The 18,159-nt window shown below is 37.2% G+C and overlaps 1 protein-coding gene across 4 annotated transcripts in view; it reads right to left on the bottom strand.

Annotated features, from left to right (window-relative positions):
• LOC140756006 (uncharacterized) overlaps positions 1–18,159 on the bottom strand; it is a 115,707-nt gene that overhangs the window by 41,636 nt on the left and 55,912 nt on the right. For 3 of the 4 annotated variants that reach the window (XM_073091395.1, XM_073091398.1, XM_073091396.1), the window contains exon 2: positions 17,638–18,076. In XM_073091395.1, coding sequence (XP_072947496.1) covers positions 17,638–17,826 — 189 coding nt within the window. In that variant the 5' untranslated portion in view covers positions 17,827–18,076. The remainder of the gene's footprint in view (positions 1–17,637; positions 18,077–18,159) is intronic. The other variant, XM_073091397.1, reaches the window with a different exon arrangement.

Genomic DNA, 18,159 nt, shown 5'->3' with positions numbered 1-18,159 from the left:
CGATAGCAGTTACGCAACGAATTCTGCGGTCAGACTGGATAAGCGAGTGTGATGGAGCAAGTTGTCAGCCTGATAGAAAACGCTGATAACTACGTTACAGCTTTTAGATAGTTTTGTATCAAACAACGGCATAAATCTAACTGTTTTTTTCCACATTTTATCATACAACGAGCTTTTGCCCGCGGCTTCGCTCGCGTTACGAAGTAATATTATTAACTAAGAAGATTTATACAAACTTTCATCCCCTATTTTATCCCCTTCGGGATAGGATTTGAACAAAATCCTTTCTTAGCGGATGCCTACGTAACATCTACCTGCATGCCAAATTTCAGCCCGATCCGTCCAGTGGTTTGGGCTGTGCGTTGATAGATCACTATGTCAGTCAGTCACCTTTGAGTTATATATATTTAAGAAGATAGCAGTTTTCAATACGATAAGTATATCTACTTAATGAGTTAGTTATAATATTGTAGCAAACGAGCATGCCGTCCACCTGATGGTATTTACCTAGTGCAATCCATGGACTTCTGTCATCAACTTCAGATAAAATTAGACTCCTACCTGAAGTTGGCTGGCTACGCCTGAGGACCAAATTAAAACACCTCGGATATATGTCTTCTTTATCACTCCTTTCAAAGTGGACCACAGCACGCTTAACATTCGTGTTACTAGGCAGAAATAGGTTTTTTTTATAATATAGGACATATGCAGTCCACCTGATGTTAAGTGGCTGCTGCTGCCCTTTGGCATCTGTAACCAACCCCAGATAGGATTAGATATTCCCCACAGCAGCGCCTAACACTGTTGTTATTAGGTAGAAATAGGTGTAGCGGTGGTGCCGCCGGAGTCGAACCACAAAGGGTTCTACCACCTTCAGAATATATCTTCAAAGTGGACCACAGCACGCTTAATATTCGTGTTATTAAGTGCATCTGGAATTGAAAATTAAATATTTCTACCTTTGCTTTTATTTTTCAGAAAAACCTGTATTAAGTCTAACTATAGCATACATGGTATGATAGCGGTTTACAAGCGTTGAGGCATATTGACTTTAAGCTATATTTAGCTACGATCAGAAAATCTACATTGAATACTATCACTATTCCCAACTTTTGGGGTATAAGACCGAATCAATATCAGTTACGCAAGGATCTCTGCGGTCTTACAGGGTAAGCGAGTGTGATGAAGCAAGTTTGTTGATCTGATAGAAAGCTGAATAGTTACGTTACTGATATATTTTAGTGATAATTTTAGTAAACTGTTATATTTATAGATTTTAATATAGTATTATGAAGTTTTAGAACTAAAGATGAAACTAATATTAGCGATCGTAATAGCACAAAGTTTATTCAACTATGAAATTTGTTGAGGTTTGTTGTTACGCCGAGTACAAAGAAGCAAAAACTGTCCAGTGGTCACAAAAACATTTTGCTTGACACGGAGTAGCTAGAAATTTGTAGATAAAAACGAATCCCAAAAACCCAATACGTGGGTATCAGTATCAGGATTAGCTCGTAAAGGTAGACAATCGTACAAAATTGTTTTGTTAGCAAGAAAAAATGGCGATGTTAGCTTTATTTAGTTAAAACTTTTATTATTTATAATAATTTCTAGGTTCTAAGATTGGACTTATATGTTTTTTTTTCATTTATGATTCGATCCTACATTAGGTGAACATTTTCACCTAAATATATCAGTATATGTAGACATAATTGTATAGCATTATTTTGGAATCATCATCAACCCATTACTGTCCCACTGCTGGGCACGGGTCTCCTCTCAGAATGAGAAGGATCAGGCCATAGTCCACCGCGCTGGCCAATTGCGTATTGGTAGACTTCACATTCCTTCGAGATTATTTTTTTTTATAAATCTCTCAGGTTCTCGCACGATGTTTTCCTTCACCGTTTAGCAAATAAATAATTTCTAATACGCACATAACTTTCAAAAATCAGAGGTGCGTGCCTGGGATTTGAACCTCGGCCACCTCGATCGAGAGGCCGAATTTCTTAACCACTAGGCTATCACTGCATTATTTTGGAGTGCCTTATATTAATATTATTTTATGAATACCTTGCATTTAAGCCAAAATACAACAGACAGGTCCAACGCACTTAGGTATATGTTCATACTATATTGGTATTATACCACCACATAACACGTAATCTCTGATTGAAGGTTTTGGAGGAAAAGTAAATCAATAAACACTCACGCAACGATAAGTGAGGTCACATTGGAAAAGCGATCATGTAATGGACATTTGTTGATTGTATAGATAAACGTCGTTCTATTTCGTTTGTTGATCGACCGAGATAGTTAACTTACGTTACTGAAAAGCTTTTGTTTGGAATATACTGTGATTTTAGTAAATTATTCTCGTTTAGCAATATAACTATTAAAAATATGGTTTAAATAATATTAGGAACATATATTCAAACTGGTTTGTGACTCAAAAATAGGACAGTTGAAAAAATCGTATAAGACGACCCGTGTGGCGGACCGGTCACCATACCGGTCTGACGCGCAAAGGGTCCCGGGTTCGATCCCCGGCCAGACAGATATCTATATGATGAATTTAGATTTCTGTTTCTGGTTCTGGGTGTTTGTGTATCTGTCTATGTGCGTGTCCATGGCACCCACGACACAGCGAGTCCTCGTGTGGGGCTGTGAGTGTTGAAAGCGTTTATTAGAAAAACTAGCGTCGTTGTTGCGTAACATTTCGATATTTCGAACTTCGCTTTAACACACATGATTGTATCGAAATAAACACCTCGGATTCCTTGAACACTCGCCGGTTCACGCCGAATTACATTATCCTCTGTTAGGAAATAAGAAAACGCAATTTTGCGAAGGGAACAAAAGTTGCCGAAATCATGTATGAATACTACTTACTTGAAATTGGACTCGGTAGCAGATTTTTTGTATTCGCTGTTGGTAGTAACATTTTTAAAGTACTGCCGTATATTCGTAAAAAGTCATATTTCTTTTATAACAATAAGTTTTTGAAAGATGTGATCAACGTTAATTATATTTTTTTGTAATCTTGTATAAAAATCTCGTGTCAATATGTTACTTACCGTACTCCTCTGAAACGGCTTTACCGATTTACACCAAATATTATATGTATATTTAGTAGGACTTAGAATCTAGGCTACTATCTATTTTTCATACCCCTTAGTGACAAGGGTTGTTCACCCTTAACTTTTTTTTATTTATATGGCAACACAACGTTTGCCGGGATAGCTCATTTATTTATATGATGCTTAAAAGTATCTTATATCAAGGCTATTTTGGTTTTGCAAAGTGAAATATGGTGGCTTGAAAAGGTTATACTCCCTTTTGCTTTTTCGAAAATCGTATTAAATTATACGAAGTAACAGAAGAGCTTATTGATGAGCAAACATAAGGAACGTTGTTAAAAGTTTTGTTATTTGATCTCTTCTAACGTATCAATATGGAAGTAAGTTCAGAAGTTTAATTATTTACTGACAGGCTTACTTCGAAACGATCTTTACTTAAAATTGATTTTAAACAAACTTGTAACAAAAAGTTGTTAAAAATGTAATCTTTCCAGACTACCGTTTCCTCTGATACCCATATCTTGGGGCATCAGCTATTTTGGATTTGGAATGACGTCATTAGACTAATAATGAATTAATTGGTTTAAAAATCAATTATAAAATTTGACCTTCACTTGATAAATATACAATACGTCGAATTGATAACCTCTTTGCCTTGAGGGAAATAAGCATAATATGCTTAGTAGTTAGTAGAGTACGTTAGAAGGAGGACCTTATATTAATAGGACCAGAAATAGCCTATCTATTTCTGTCTGTTAATAGCAGTGCTATCTTTGCTTTCGCTATAATTAAGGAAGAAGCAATGCTGCTTTACGATAAAATTAATGTAGAGAATTTTGAAAACCACATTTCACATGTACTTTTAACTCTCGACCTTACATTAAAACATTTAACAAAATGTTAAAGATAGAGGTCAGGCGCAAATAACATTTTCCGCTGAAACTACATTATAAAGTCGGAAAATTTCACAATTCATTCCCGAATGAGGTAATGTTTTCCTTTCCGTAAAATTTGCATGAAATCTGTCAGTTATTAAAACATAAATTTTGTTTTTGCATTCATGCTGTTATATATATGTTTAAGCCAATAACCCAAAGAGATGGGTTATAATTTCAAAACCTTTGTCATGCCGTCCCACGTTTTTTGGACGTCTCTTTTTGTTTGAACTGATGTGATTCGAATGTGCTTAACAGTTCTTTGTTGGTCTTTTTTGCATGATTTCATGACAATTGAAATGGGGTTACCGTTACACATTTTACCGGTAAAAAACGTTTATAAGCTTTAAATTGGAGTAAAATTTCACCTTTATTTTGTAAAACATTTATTTGTAATTATGATCTTCATCCTCAACTTATTATTGTGCCACTGCTGGGCATGTGTCTCAGAGTGAAAGAAGTTTAACAACTAATTTGTAATACGCAAGTGACAACTAATTTCAGAGGCCAAAAATTTCACGAACTAATTAGGTATATCTGAATTAGTAATACTATATGAATTTTTTAATTGAAAAATTAATAACATTCTATAGCCAGCAAAATTCAATGAAAATCAATTCAATACTTCGCTCATGCGTAGAAAATAAATGTGTCATTTTATTCACAAAATACTGAGCTTATATACGACTTACATCCAGCTATGGCTTAGATACTCTTTATTACGGTCAGTTATGAAAGCGGCCTAGTTCAGTGGAAACGAAAAATTCATGAATGCCACATGCCACGGCCGCTGCAGAGATTTTTTAGATAGAATACGAACGTTGGTCTAACGATAAGCTGTGCATCCATATCAAAGGGTGGCTATGCGTGGCCTATATATACATTTTTCGAAAAGCAACGAATACTGACTTACACACGAAATTTTAGAGTTATATGTAATTTCGACTTAGAGCTGGTTCGACTTTAAAGGTATGTAATATCGGCCTGCCATTCTGGGAATTGGGTCTTGATATTCATTCAGATTCAAAAAAGGGTTTCAAAGACGTTTGTGAAGTTTAAGGATTCACACTTGGCCAGCGCGGTAGACTATGGCTTAAGACCAAGATAAGTTTAGCCTCTTAGAGAAGACGCTTGCCCAGCGGCGGAACAGCAATAAGTTGACGATGACGACGACTCAGTCTGATATATTTCTCGTCGTGGCAAAAAATTGCCACCACGGAGAATCAAACTCAAAACCCTCTGACCTAGCTGTCGTGAGTACGCAACTTGTTAGTAATATCGAAATAAAACTTCGAAAGTAGGTATACAATAATATCGTTCTTAGGCGGCGGCAACCCTAATCTAAGAAGCTTGAAATAAGCTCGAAAGCCTTTGAAATGGATTGCGGTAGCTACGTTATCATAGAACCAACTGACTTGTACTTTCTGAAGCAAAGAAATACTCCTGATCGAATCTTAAAATATACATTTATATGCAATGAAATCTGTGACACATCATTATATAATTATTAAAGAAAACTGCTTAAAATATGCTTTAAATAAGTAAATATGATAACTTTTCTTTCGAGGGGGGAAACCTTCAAAAGGTACCAGGTGCCGTGGGAGCGACACAGAGTAATGTGAGATTCTTACCGCACCAAAACCCTCCGGGTGGTCGTCCTCGGCGTTACGGATCTCCCAAGGATCGCAACCGGAGTCCTCCTAGCGCCCCGTCAGGCTCCGCCCAGGTGAGCATGACGCTCTCTATATTGTTTGGTGTACACGTCGGTATGCGACCACACATACCACAGTCCTTCCCGGGGCCGTTGGCCGGGGGGTTCGAGCTCCCACTCTTGCCACCCGCAACCCCGGCTGCCCCTTTTCGCCTCTTACGATAGGCAGGGGATACCGTAGGTGTATTCTGGTCCCGGAACTACAAGGAGAGGTAAATATGGTACCTAACCTCATATTATTTTAAAATCCGTCAATCCGTTTGCGCTATAGGGTGTGCCAAAGAATGAGGCATACAAACATAATCGAAAAATATAACCAGACGAAGTCAGATAAAAATAAGACTACTACAAGATTCAAAACGATTAATAAGAATATACATATTTGCCAATTCTAATTTGCAATCCTAGTCTAATTCTAGGCCTTAGGCTTTGTCCTAACCAATTAGGGCTAGAATAGCCTCATCGCTTATTCACGCGACAACGTCTGACATTTCAGTCTGGGATACCAGACTTTGCTATTCAATTGTCTCTTTCTTGTTTAGTAGAAGTGCTAAACGGGTACGAAGTCTGCAAAATGTCTATTGAAGGCATATAATAACTTATTAAAGTAATTCGTATGAGATTAATAGTTAATTAAGGTAGAAACGAAACCCAAACGACGAAAAATATATTCTATGTTACGTTGACAATTTAGACGAATCCAACGACGAAATAAACAACAAAATCTCAACCTTATGAACATATTTTATCTGTATCTTAAAAACAATTACTATGACCCATAGATAAGTAAAGGTATCTCACCGCTTTGTAATTGAAGGAAGCCATTAAACGGCTTAAACAGCTGACAGTTCTGTCAGCCATTCAATGGCTGTTCAATGGCTGTCATGGTGTAATTTACGCCGAACAATGCCGGCATGCGCAGTTAAGGCACGAAATCGAAGAAAAAATGCGGAGAAATATCGTTTCATTTGTAAATGATCTAAAATCTACATTTTTTAAATATTTTTCAAACACAAAAATAGATGACAGTAACATTTTCAATTGTCAAAACTGGTTACATTTTCTTGTTACGAGTGAGTTATGTTTACTAATCTATGCTATGAGTTTTAACTCATCACAAATCTCGTACACTTATAACGAAAAGTACTTCAAAAATTCAGTATTTACTTCTATACAAGTTTACATACCTTTACCACCACTAATAACGTGTTTCTGACTTGCCGTTAAAATCAAATTAAACCTACAAATACGTCATTATTTCGTAATATTCGAACCTCAGTAATGAGGACGGCATAAATATTTCGCTTTCAGCGTGACTTTGACTTATTCACTGTTACATGATTATCGGGACACGAGTCAAGTGTGTTAACATGACTAGTGCGGGTTCCGTAGTTGTGTAGCTGAATCTTTTACATAATATAAAGGTGACCACTGACTTGACATTTTATAGTTGCATGTCTATTTATAAGTGTTTTGCTGCCATCGAAAAAGGAGGGTGTTACTGAGTTTGTCTTTATATATATAATTTTATTTATTATATTATTTGTAAACATTTATTATAAAGAACGTAAATAGATTTTTTATTTATTTTCCAACAATAAAGCATGGAAGTTTTATTGAGTTAATTCATAAATATTTGTGATAAAAATTAAATTAGTTAATTTAAATGAGACTAAGCTAATTTTACTCAAAAGGAAAACCTAATTTATACTTTTTTCATTGTTTGGAAGCCTAAGTGCTTACATTTTAATTTTACGTCACCTCGGGAATTGTATTTCGTAGATTAACTCAACTTTAATAATTTTATTACTACACCGTACACTCTAGCTAAATTAAAATTGTACTCTGTGCAAAAACATTTTTTATTTATTTATTTTTATTTATTTATTTATTTATTTATTTAGTCAATTAGTACGGATTACTCCAATTACACTAATGAACAATGATTGATAAAAATTACAATTTAAATAATAATTAACATAACTACATTAAAATAATAATAATAAAAACTGATCGTAAAATTTAAAACCAAGACAATAATAATTAAAACAATGTCCATGAGAAAACAAAAAACAAAGAAAGAAAGAAAGTAAGTACAGTACCATAGAATAGAAAAATCGATAAATAATATACAGTACATAAATGTCGAAATTAAACCTATTAACCAAATTCCATGTCCAGTCCAAATTAAACCTATCGAAATATATTATTTTATGTCAGTTTATTATACCATTCATTCATCGCGCATTTGTTTCACAGTAGTGCAGGCATTCTGATAAGATTGTCTTCCATTCATCTGCAAACAAGTCAACATGAGGTTCGGCGTCAAGGAGAGCATTGAGCGCGGCGAGGGAGCGCGGTATGGGAGACTTCCTCCGGGCCACGGTGCGACACATTGGAACAGCAAACACCCTGTGTTTCCTGGTCCGACCGCACCGGTTGGGCACATATAGTCTGCAAAGTTGTGCATGTAGGTCTACGTCATCCACCATTCCTCGGAGAATCTTGCACATAATTACTAATTGGTCTCTCCATCTCCTGACCGCTAGGGAATTGTATTCCAGGCAACCCAAGAGAAACTTAGTGGGGTACATTAGTGGGTAGTAACCATATATGCGCTTGTAGAGGTACCTTAGGAAGGCCTTTTGCACCTTTTCGAGGAGAAGTGTGTAACTGCTCTCGGAGGGATGCCATATGCATGCACTCGCTTCCAACTTGCTACGTACTAGGGCACCGAATATAAGTTTTATAACTTCAATATTCTTAAAGTCCTTAGAATTGCGAAGAACAAAGCCCAATCTTTGGTAAGATTCTTTGGCAACGGCAGTTATGTGGTCATGAAACGTGAGCTTGGAGTCGAATGTCACGCCCAAATCTTTGGTATTACCTGCCCTCGATATGATTTCATTGCCCAATTTATAATGAAATTCGATTGGGTGCCTCATTCGTCCGAAAGTCATTATGGAGCATTTTTGTGGGTTAAATTCCATCCTATTCTCTATGCTCCATTGGACCACAGCATCAATGTCACGCTGTAATAGTGTGCAGTCTTCTTCTCTTTTTATTTCTAAGAACAGCTTTAAGTCATCTGCGTACAGTAAGCATTTTGAATGTTTCATGACCATGGGTAGGTCGTTGATCATCAAGATGAAAAGAAGAGGACCAAGTATTGAACCTTGACTGATTCCGGAACGCGTATGGTAGGGTTGTGACTCATAAAGTCCAAGCCGAACATACTGCTGTCGATCGCGCAGATAGTCAGCGATAAAATTGAGCAAGCCTGGAGTCAAGCCCATGGCACTAAGCTTACCAAGCAGTATGTCATTATGAACCCTATCGAAAGCCTTCCGAAAGTCAAAATATAGAACGTCTACCTGCCCCCCATGGTCAAGGCTTTTAGAGATAAAATCAACAATTGCTAAGAGGTTAGTGTTGACTGATCGTTTTCTTCTAAAACCATGTTGCTCGCTACACAGGTAGGGTTCAACCTGCCTGTAGATCTTAGTGTGAATGATATGCTCGAAGATTTTTGCTAGATTGGAGAGTATAGCTATTGGGCGATATTCTTCAACATTTGATTTCCTAGAACTTTTCGGGATAGGAGTGACTCTCGATAGCTTCCATTCTGAAGGATACTGACCAGTTCTTAGAGCGACAGAGAATATATGTGACAGCGGCTCAATGAGGAAATCCATGCCTTCTTTAATAAACCAAGAAGGAATGCTATCAGGCCCCACTGCAGCACCTGCTTTTAAGTTTCGGATTCCCGAAGCTACATCTTTGACTGAAATCTCAGTTATTTCTATGTGCCTACCTGAGTATAACGAGCTTTGATTTGTTATATTAGCCGTATCGAGTCTGGGCAATTCAGATAGGAACACACTAGAGAAGAAGTCGGCGAAAGCTTCAGCTGCTCCAACTCCACTGACAGTGTTGCCCTTATACTGAACACTAGGCTCAAAACCACCTTTAGATCGGAGGCTGGAGATATGGTGCCAGAACTGACGAGGATTAGTTTTGATACTTTGCTCCATGTTGGCCAAGTAGGAAGCATATGCATGTGCAATTCGTATCTTTAGCTCCGACCGAAGATTCGAAAAAGAGTCATATGCATCTTCCGACTTAGTTCTTTTCCATTCTTTGTGTAACTTTAATTTGATCTTGGTGTCTTTAATTATATCATATGTGAACCAAACAGGATATCGAGTCTTTACTATGTTTAGACGTCTTTTTTTAGGTATACAATCATCAAATAAAGTATAGAATGTGTTATAAAGGTATCTAGTACATAACTGAGAATTCTCCAATCTATATAAATCATCCCAAGATAATTCGGATAGCATTTTGCGTAGTGTTTTGCGATCCGCCTTTTTAAAGTTCCAGTCTCGTTTGCTTTCTATATTAGTGAGTTCTATCCGATCTGAATGGCGTGATGGATCGATAGCAATGCTGATATCAAGGGGGGGATGATAACCGTCAGGGGGTACTATTCCCTCCGTAGCTAGGACACGCGCCTCCCGCGCATCACTACTCTCCTGTACCAATACTACATCTAAAATTCCACCGCGCATATTAGTCACATGATTATATTCTACCAAATTACAAAATGTCATAAAACAACTATAATAATTATTAATAAACAAAGAAGCGCTATTTAAATTCAGATCACCATAAATTATAATAATTCCTTTCCGCCTGTCAGTAACACTTTCTACATTATTAAACCATGTCATATATTCATCGTCACTAGCACTGGGCTTTATGTACACAACGCACACGTAGATTATACGGCCATGCCAGGAAAAACTCGCCCACAAGTCCTCCCCACAGTCCGTCTCGAGATCCTGTCGGCGGCGCAGCGCAATGGGAGCACGCGCGGCCAGCAGGACGCCTCCACACGGAGTGCCCCGGTCGCGTCGTAGTACAGTCCAGTCCGCGCACACAACTTCCGAGTCCTCCACGGAGTCGTCAAGAAACGTCTCCGTTGCAGCAACAAGAACGTGTTCTAATGATGCAAGGCCGTTACGCCACAAGGGGAGCTTGGTTTTCAGCCCCCGTACATTTTGGTAGAGAACCTGCAAGTCTCTTAATTTATGACGCCGCTTGGGAACCACGAAAGGGCTGCCGGCTCGAGGCCACTGTCTCCGTGGCTGTGACATGCGAGCGTGCATGTGCTGGTTTTCTAAAAGTAATCCAGGCTTTAATTCTCGCGTTAATAGGCCACACATCAATTGAGAAACATTTCTCAAAGTACATTTCAGGGACTCCGATCTTATACGACTTGTAATTACCCTTAGGCTTAAGCTCTTCTAAGGTGCAGGATCCCGTAGGACATAATTGCTTCAGATAGTGCAGAACATCGTCACCGCTGGAGGCCATATTCCACAGGTGAATAAACTTGACCGGTTCTACAGCTTTTAGCGCAGTTATACTCGGTCCGGCCGCACCACATAATGAAGGAGGTCCTCGGCTCTTTCGCTTCTTTACTTCTGACCATCGCTGATCGCCCACAATGGCTTCATTACCGGACCCCTCTCTCTCAGTGTCATTCTTGTGAGATGAACTACCTTGATCTACAGTCGCGACGCTGGAAGCAACTGGGGGTTCGTCCGGTGTTGCTCTGTATGACAGAGGTTTGTTTTTGTTAACTGGTTTCCGTGCGTCCAGTTGTTGTATTTGTGGTTTAGGTAAGGTAGCTTTAACAGAATGCGCAGGTGGACCCTGGATTATTTCACAGCTCTTAGTCTGATATTTCTCGAGCTTGGCATTAAGTGCTATGACTTGCGCAGCGTAATTGTCTAATTTGCTTTCATAGCTGGTGATAAGGGAGACAGCATTAATGAGCTGATCTCTTAAAACGGACATTTCAGACCTCAAGCTACGTATTTCTACCGCGAGCTCTCCAGGTTGCTCATGACTAGCCTTCGCTACTTCGCTAGCTTTCCTTCTAAAAGTGACGTTTGGGTCCCGGTTAACCTTAGACCGTCCAACGGGGGTAAGAGTATTGTCACCTCCTTTTTTCGTAGCGCAACGACACTCTGGGCAGGCCCAAGATTTCTTCTCATCGCTAGTTAAGCTCATAGCATTAGAACATAGAGTATGATATACTCGCCTGCAACTATCGAGCTTACAGCGCAAGTAATCTTCCTGACTTATAGCGTTACGGCATGCGGAGCAATTCATATCTGACATTTTTAATGCAATGTAAACAAAACACTTGCAATTATCGCTATGCAGCGACCACTCTTAGCGGCGATAATGACTCACCACTCGAGCGCAGTCGAAACCGAGCCGAGCGAATACGAGTAAGCGATGCGAGCACGCAGCGACCGATGCACGAGTTGTCGTAGGTCAGTTTCACAACGGTTGGCAAAAATGTTTAAAATGTTTTTGCTTATATTTGCCAAACCATCGCACCGAATTCAACCAAACAAATGTCACTACGTGGAGCTTTACACTGGTCACATGAATAATTAAGTTTCAACAAGTATAGTTTATAAAAACACACTTTGCAACTAAAAAACACACGGAGCAAACTAATGCAGTGTTGCTTATACGAGATGCGCGACGACGACCTGATTATTAACTTATTAACATGATTATTTAAGTCTTTCTGCTTTTTATTATGTAAATGAAAATTAAAAACAAATCCATGAGAATACAGTCATAACTAATATAAACCATAAAAGAGCAAATCTTGAAAACTGTGACTTAAAATTCCATGAGTAGAAAAGTAGATGCTCTAAACCATATCTTTACATGTTCTTCTTATAAATAATACAATTTTATGAAATTAATACATCGCACATGATACACGGTATAAGAAATTTGACATGGACCTAAATATTTTGATGAATTAAGGCCACCTAATTAAATTTTATATACTCCATCTCATCCATATCCTCATGCAATATACATTCATAGTAATGTAGGTGCATATGCTAAAAATATAAGAAAAAACTATTTTTCTTACCAAAAACTTTATCCCACTTGGACGTTACGAGTGGAACCCTAAAAATGCGCCAAAGTTAACGATTTCGGTCACGGAACACGTTTCAGTGAAATCATTCGTCACACTGATACCTCGTAATAAATTATTTATTTATAAATGTATTGGGTTTATGACAATCGCGATGCTTTTAACTTAATGTCTTTTAGGGCGTAATATACTACGGCGAGCGAGTTTCGCTCCACGTATTAATATTACAACCAAGCTAATAGTGCCCTGTGTTTTAATATCAGTGACGACTCATATCATATTAGTAAATCAATATTCTATAAGAAAACGCAGTTTCTTAATATTAGTAGTTTGTTTGTTTGTAGTAGTCTGACAATGGATTCAGGCTGTAACTCTAGTCCTTCTCAGTAATTAGGCTGCTCTGATGCGGATTGGTAGAGAAAGGTAAGGGTTGACCAACCCGTGTCAGAAGTTTCAAACCGCTTACAAGGCCCTCGACAGGACTTAACGACACTTATGTATTAGCCGAAACTGTACAATTACAAGGAACCCCGCCATTGATTCAACACCTATCTACATATCCTTCCTGTCAGATAACTATTTACATAACAGTGCCTTCCGTGGACATATGTAACCAATCCCGGATAAGAATAGAGTCCTACCTGAAGTTGGTTACATAATATATCCGTCTGTACTTCTGAGGTCTACATAAGTTATAAATTCTTGGATAAGTATATCCCTTGCTACACCTGTCAAAGGCCACCACGGCAGTGCTTAACACTGCTGTTAATAGGCAGAAATTTGTGTGACGGTGGTAGCTCAAGAAACAAACCGAACCCTTTGTAGTTCTACCATCTCCAATTTTATATAATGTAAATTTTTACGTATAAAAACCCAGTAGTGAAACTCGGTCATCTATTTCTAACACGGTAATCGCAGGTGACGCGTGTTCCATTTAACTGAAAAAAAGCTATTGTATTTCATACGAAGCGAGTGGCATTAAACGTTAATTGATTTAAGATTCAAGTGTAGATAAGGCGTTTTAGTACGTTTACACTATTTTATTATTTTATTCAAGCGTCGTTTCCTGGATTGAAGATGTTGTTATGGTTTTTTAAACGTATTTGATTTGAAGGTCGTTTCAACCTACATATATTATCATAATCAACTTTATTGGTACCTACAGGTAACCACAATAGAACTCTGTAATCATGTTTCTATAATGCAGAAAAAAGTGATGCGTGCAAGTTAATGGAGAGGATCTTTTTGTTGAACTAAGATTCTAAATTGAAAGTATAATATAGGTTCCAAAGTATTATTATTTTATATGCTATAATAAAAATATACTAATTATCGCTGGATTATTCTTAGCTAAAATTTATTTTGAGTTTTAATTGGTAATATATTAGGAGAAGTAAACAAAGAAAGCTATTTATTATAGCTATTATATACGCCTTATAAAGTAACAAAAGTGCCATATTTTAAGCCTAATAAAATTCTCCGCTTAAAAGATAAACGTCTAATTTTAGGCAACAATTCTAAGTTCGTGACGATAGCCAATTTAAAAAGTTTACTTATGACGCCCCAGGTCGTAACGTTTTAATTTACTGCCACTGAAATTTAAGATCCGTTGTAATTTTTAACATTTTCATTGTATTTTTATAACAATAAACGTACTTCGCTGTACTCGTAAAATGTAATGGAAAAAGTAAAACAAATAAGAGACAGACAAAAGAATGTTTTAGGCGATTCGTACAATGGTGCTTTAACCGAAGAGCAAAATAGTATTAATTCATTTTATATATTTCTGTAACATAGAAGTAGTAATCAACCGTCCACGCGATAAAAAGAAGTTATGGATAATCAATTTCACAAATATGTTGCTACTCTTTAGGATATAATTTTAATTGAAACGCCTCATTTCTTTCTCTTAACACATGCTTGAAACCAGAACACAGTAGCGCTACAAGTCTGTTATAATGAAGAAGTGAATGTGGTCGTGATGCTTCTAGAGTCAAATACGGGTTTGAATTGAACAGGACGACTTCAAAATATACCTTGAATTGAAATAGAGAATTGAACACTTCTTCGATACAAGCTTATTCTCTCTATAGACAAAACAGTGTTTATCTCATGGTAACCGCACTTAGTACTGACTTGTGTGGTGTTATATATTTTCATTCTCTATAAGCTTACTATTTTACTTGACGATTCTCTGCATTATTTTGGATAGTATAAAAATAAGTATTAGGCGTTAGAATATGGGTCTTAGTTTCACAGATTACTTAAATATGTAACTATTATAAAAACGAAAAACCTGACAACTTAAAATAACGCACTGATAAGGGAAGTAATGAAGCCTATGTCACTCTTACAACTTAGATGAATTCAACGACACCTCTTACATTAAAATCCGCTATGCTGCTTAGGACGTAGGGCGTGCCGAAAAATATGTCATTCATACGCTTGAAAACCATAAATTTGAGTAAAATTCAATTTAAATTAATAGCCATAACTATCTCATACAACTAAAACAAGATGTGAGTGATATTGTAAATACTATCCGAGTAACACCACTCTTCTCCATATCCATCTCCCCTGGATGTAGTGGGAGGCGATTAGCGGATTAATTGCACATGGGAAGTACCGTCCCCCGGTTATTTATCTACTGCGGTCACTATCTCGCACAACCATATACAGCGTCTATGGGAAAACCCTCTTATTTATGGTAAGTATATCCAGGGTGACAAAGACTTGATAGATGGACTGAATTACGTTGATAACAGATGTATGTTATTGTTGTAAGAATATTGAATGTAAAAATTTCTAATAAACACATAAATTTGAAAATCAGAGGATTTGAACCTCGGGCCCCTCGAGAGGCCGCGTTTCTTAACCACTGGGCTATCACTGTTTTGATTTTTCATAATCATAACAAATTTGTTTGGCTCAAGGCAGGGAAACTCTTTTAGCCAAGAGGAGGGATAAGTATTAAAGAATGCTGTATAAGGCAAGGAGATTTAAAAATAGAATCTCGTGTAATTACAAATGTAATATTAATGCTGTTTTTGCTTTAACGAACCTGGAAGCCATGGAAACTACTAATGGTACTTTACTTTCTAAAATTATAAAGAGCTTTGGCACACAAATTACTGTACAAGTCCGGTTTTACTTGGCGCTGAATACGTTTTCTTTTCCCTTTATAAAGAATATAAAATAATTTACATTAGCAAATTTGGATTGGGAATCATATTAGAAAAGTTAATTTTGTATAAATAATCTCGTAGATTACATATCATATTGTTTAATGGTCGGATCGCAAATCTGACTAAAATAATGATGAATGTAAATTCATCTGGCTTACAAATTTCCAGAATAACTTTGTCATTATTGTGTGTCTAATGATATCCACAAGATAGTAAATCCTCATGTGAAGTTATGACGGAAGAGTGAAGAAGAAATCGTTGACATGATTTCAGAATGCGACCAGTTGGCCAAGTGCGGATTGGAGATTTCACACACCTTTGAGATACATCTAACACAGGCCTGTAGATTTTTTCGGGATATTCACTGTTAATCCATATGATTTTGTAATAAGTAAGTATTATGAAGGTGGTTGAACCCTTTGTGGATCGACTCCGGCGGCACCACCGCCACACCTATTTCTCCCTAATAACAGCAGTGTTAGGCGCTGCTGTGTTTCGTTTTGAAGGGTGTGGTAGGGGAGACATACTTTTCCGAGGCGTTCCAGATTAGTCCTCAGGGATAGCGGCGCATCTGTGGCCGACCTCAGGTAAAAATATCTAATCCTATCTGGGGTTGATTACAGATGTCCATGGGCGGCAGTAGCCACTTACCATCAGGTGGACTGCAGGTTCGTCTGCTACTCCTATATTATTAAAAAAAAAAAAAAAACTTCAAATATCAAAGGTGCATTTCTTTAAATAAAAGCTAGACCACTATGTCAAGAGATTGAAAATCATGCCACTAGGCTATAACTGCTACTTCTGTATTATAAAAATAAAAATCGGTCAGCAATAATACTCATTAAAAATATAAACCCAGTTATTTATTGACTGCTCTTTATATAACAAGCTGGAAAATTAGTTCAAACAACTACTTCTTATACATATTGTTTGTATTGCTTCCATTTGACCTAATTCACTACAGATACTTCAATGCTTCGAGAAATCTTATAGTACACTAATAGAATATCGATAGTATACTCTGTTTAATATTTTATTCACTGGTTCAAGAGATTTTGCTACTTAGATAATATTGTTTGTTAAGAGTTCCATCGAAATAGAAATTGTTGACTCAATAACTCTCAGAAGAATCTACACTGAAACTACCCACATTGTTTGAAGGATTAACAAATCGATGAGGAATTGAGGAAGCATGTTCCGAAGGCGTATTATGGTAGTGCAAAACATACTGGCACTCTGATGGGAAGAATTGTCAGTGTGTTATACTGCGCGTTTTTTCTATACAAAAAGTCCTTCGTTTCAAAGGTAATGAAGAAATAATCGCGATCCCGCACACCGTAGCGGAGCTCGAAGCAGTCTGATAACGGTTCAAACCTAGAATTACACCAATAGGGACTATATCAATCCTATATTAATTATGATGATGATGAAGACGATGGTAAAATTCTTTGAAATTTATCTATCCATGATCGTAATACCTAAACATGATAATAGACAAATAATTTTCTAGTCTTATCTCTTAATACCTTAATATGACTTCGGTCAGATAAAATGTTAGGTGTCTCCAATGATTATGTTCTTCCAGAATTAGTGGAGACCAACAGATACAAAAAATATGTGTTTTATTTAAGGATACTCAGTATTTTAGAAAAGTTGTTTCATTTATTCTTTAGGGCGTCCAAATATCTGTAGTATTATAATTACTTATACGAATTCATAAACATAATTAATATATAGGAATACTTACAGCTCTATGTGTGACGAAAGACGTTCTCCCTTGTAGCCTGGCGCTGATCTTAGCCGGTGTGTCCTCATCTTCCCTTTTAGGGTCGAACCACCCGAAAGCGGCGCCCACCACCAGAACAGCTCCCAAAATCATCAGCGCCAAGAAACCACCAATCGCCGCTTTCGTTGTCTGTGATATCACCATCGCCATCTTGGATACCACTTATCCCACACACATCATAAACTACACTAAAGTTCGTTTTCCATTAGCGTTCAAAACACACATTATGTTTGCCCGGAAAAGTGTGTTTACGATTCTTTGCAGTCATGAAGTTATTACGCTGTAAAATTCACTCCTTCAGCCACCGTTGCAGAGTAATATTTTTAATTTAAAAGTTGCCACTCCGTCCACGGTTTTTCAAACTTGATTAATAGTTGAGTGGCGAACAAATAAAATGGAACTGAAATGAAGTTGTATAACAGGATTATGATAGAAATACTAAAAAACTAAATTGCATTTATTATTGAGAATCGCTTGCATATT

Source organism: Epargyreus clarus, unplaced genomic scaffold (genome assembly GCF_041222505.1).
Source record: "Epargyreus clarus isolate Ecla_fem2 unplaced genomic scaffold, WU_Ecla_fem_2.2 ptg000034l, whole genome shotgun sequence".
Taxonomy (NCBI): domain Eukaryota; kingdom Metazoa; phylum Arthropoda; class Insecta; order Lepidoptera; family Hesperiidae; genus Epargyreus; species Epargyreus clarus.
The sequence above is the reverse complement of the archived record's forward strand: the minus strand, read 5'-3'. Positions and strand labels throughout refer to the sequence as shown.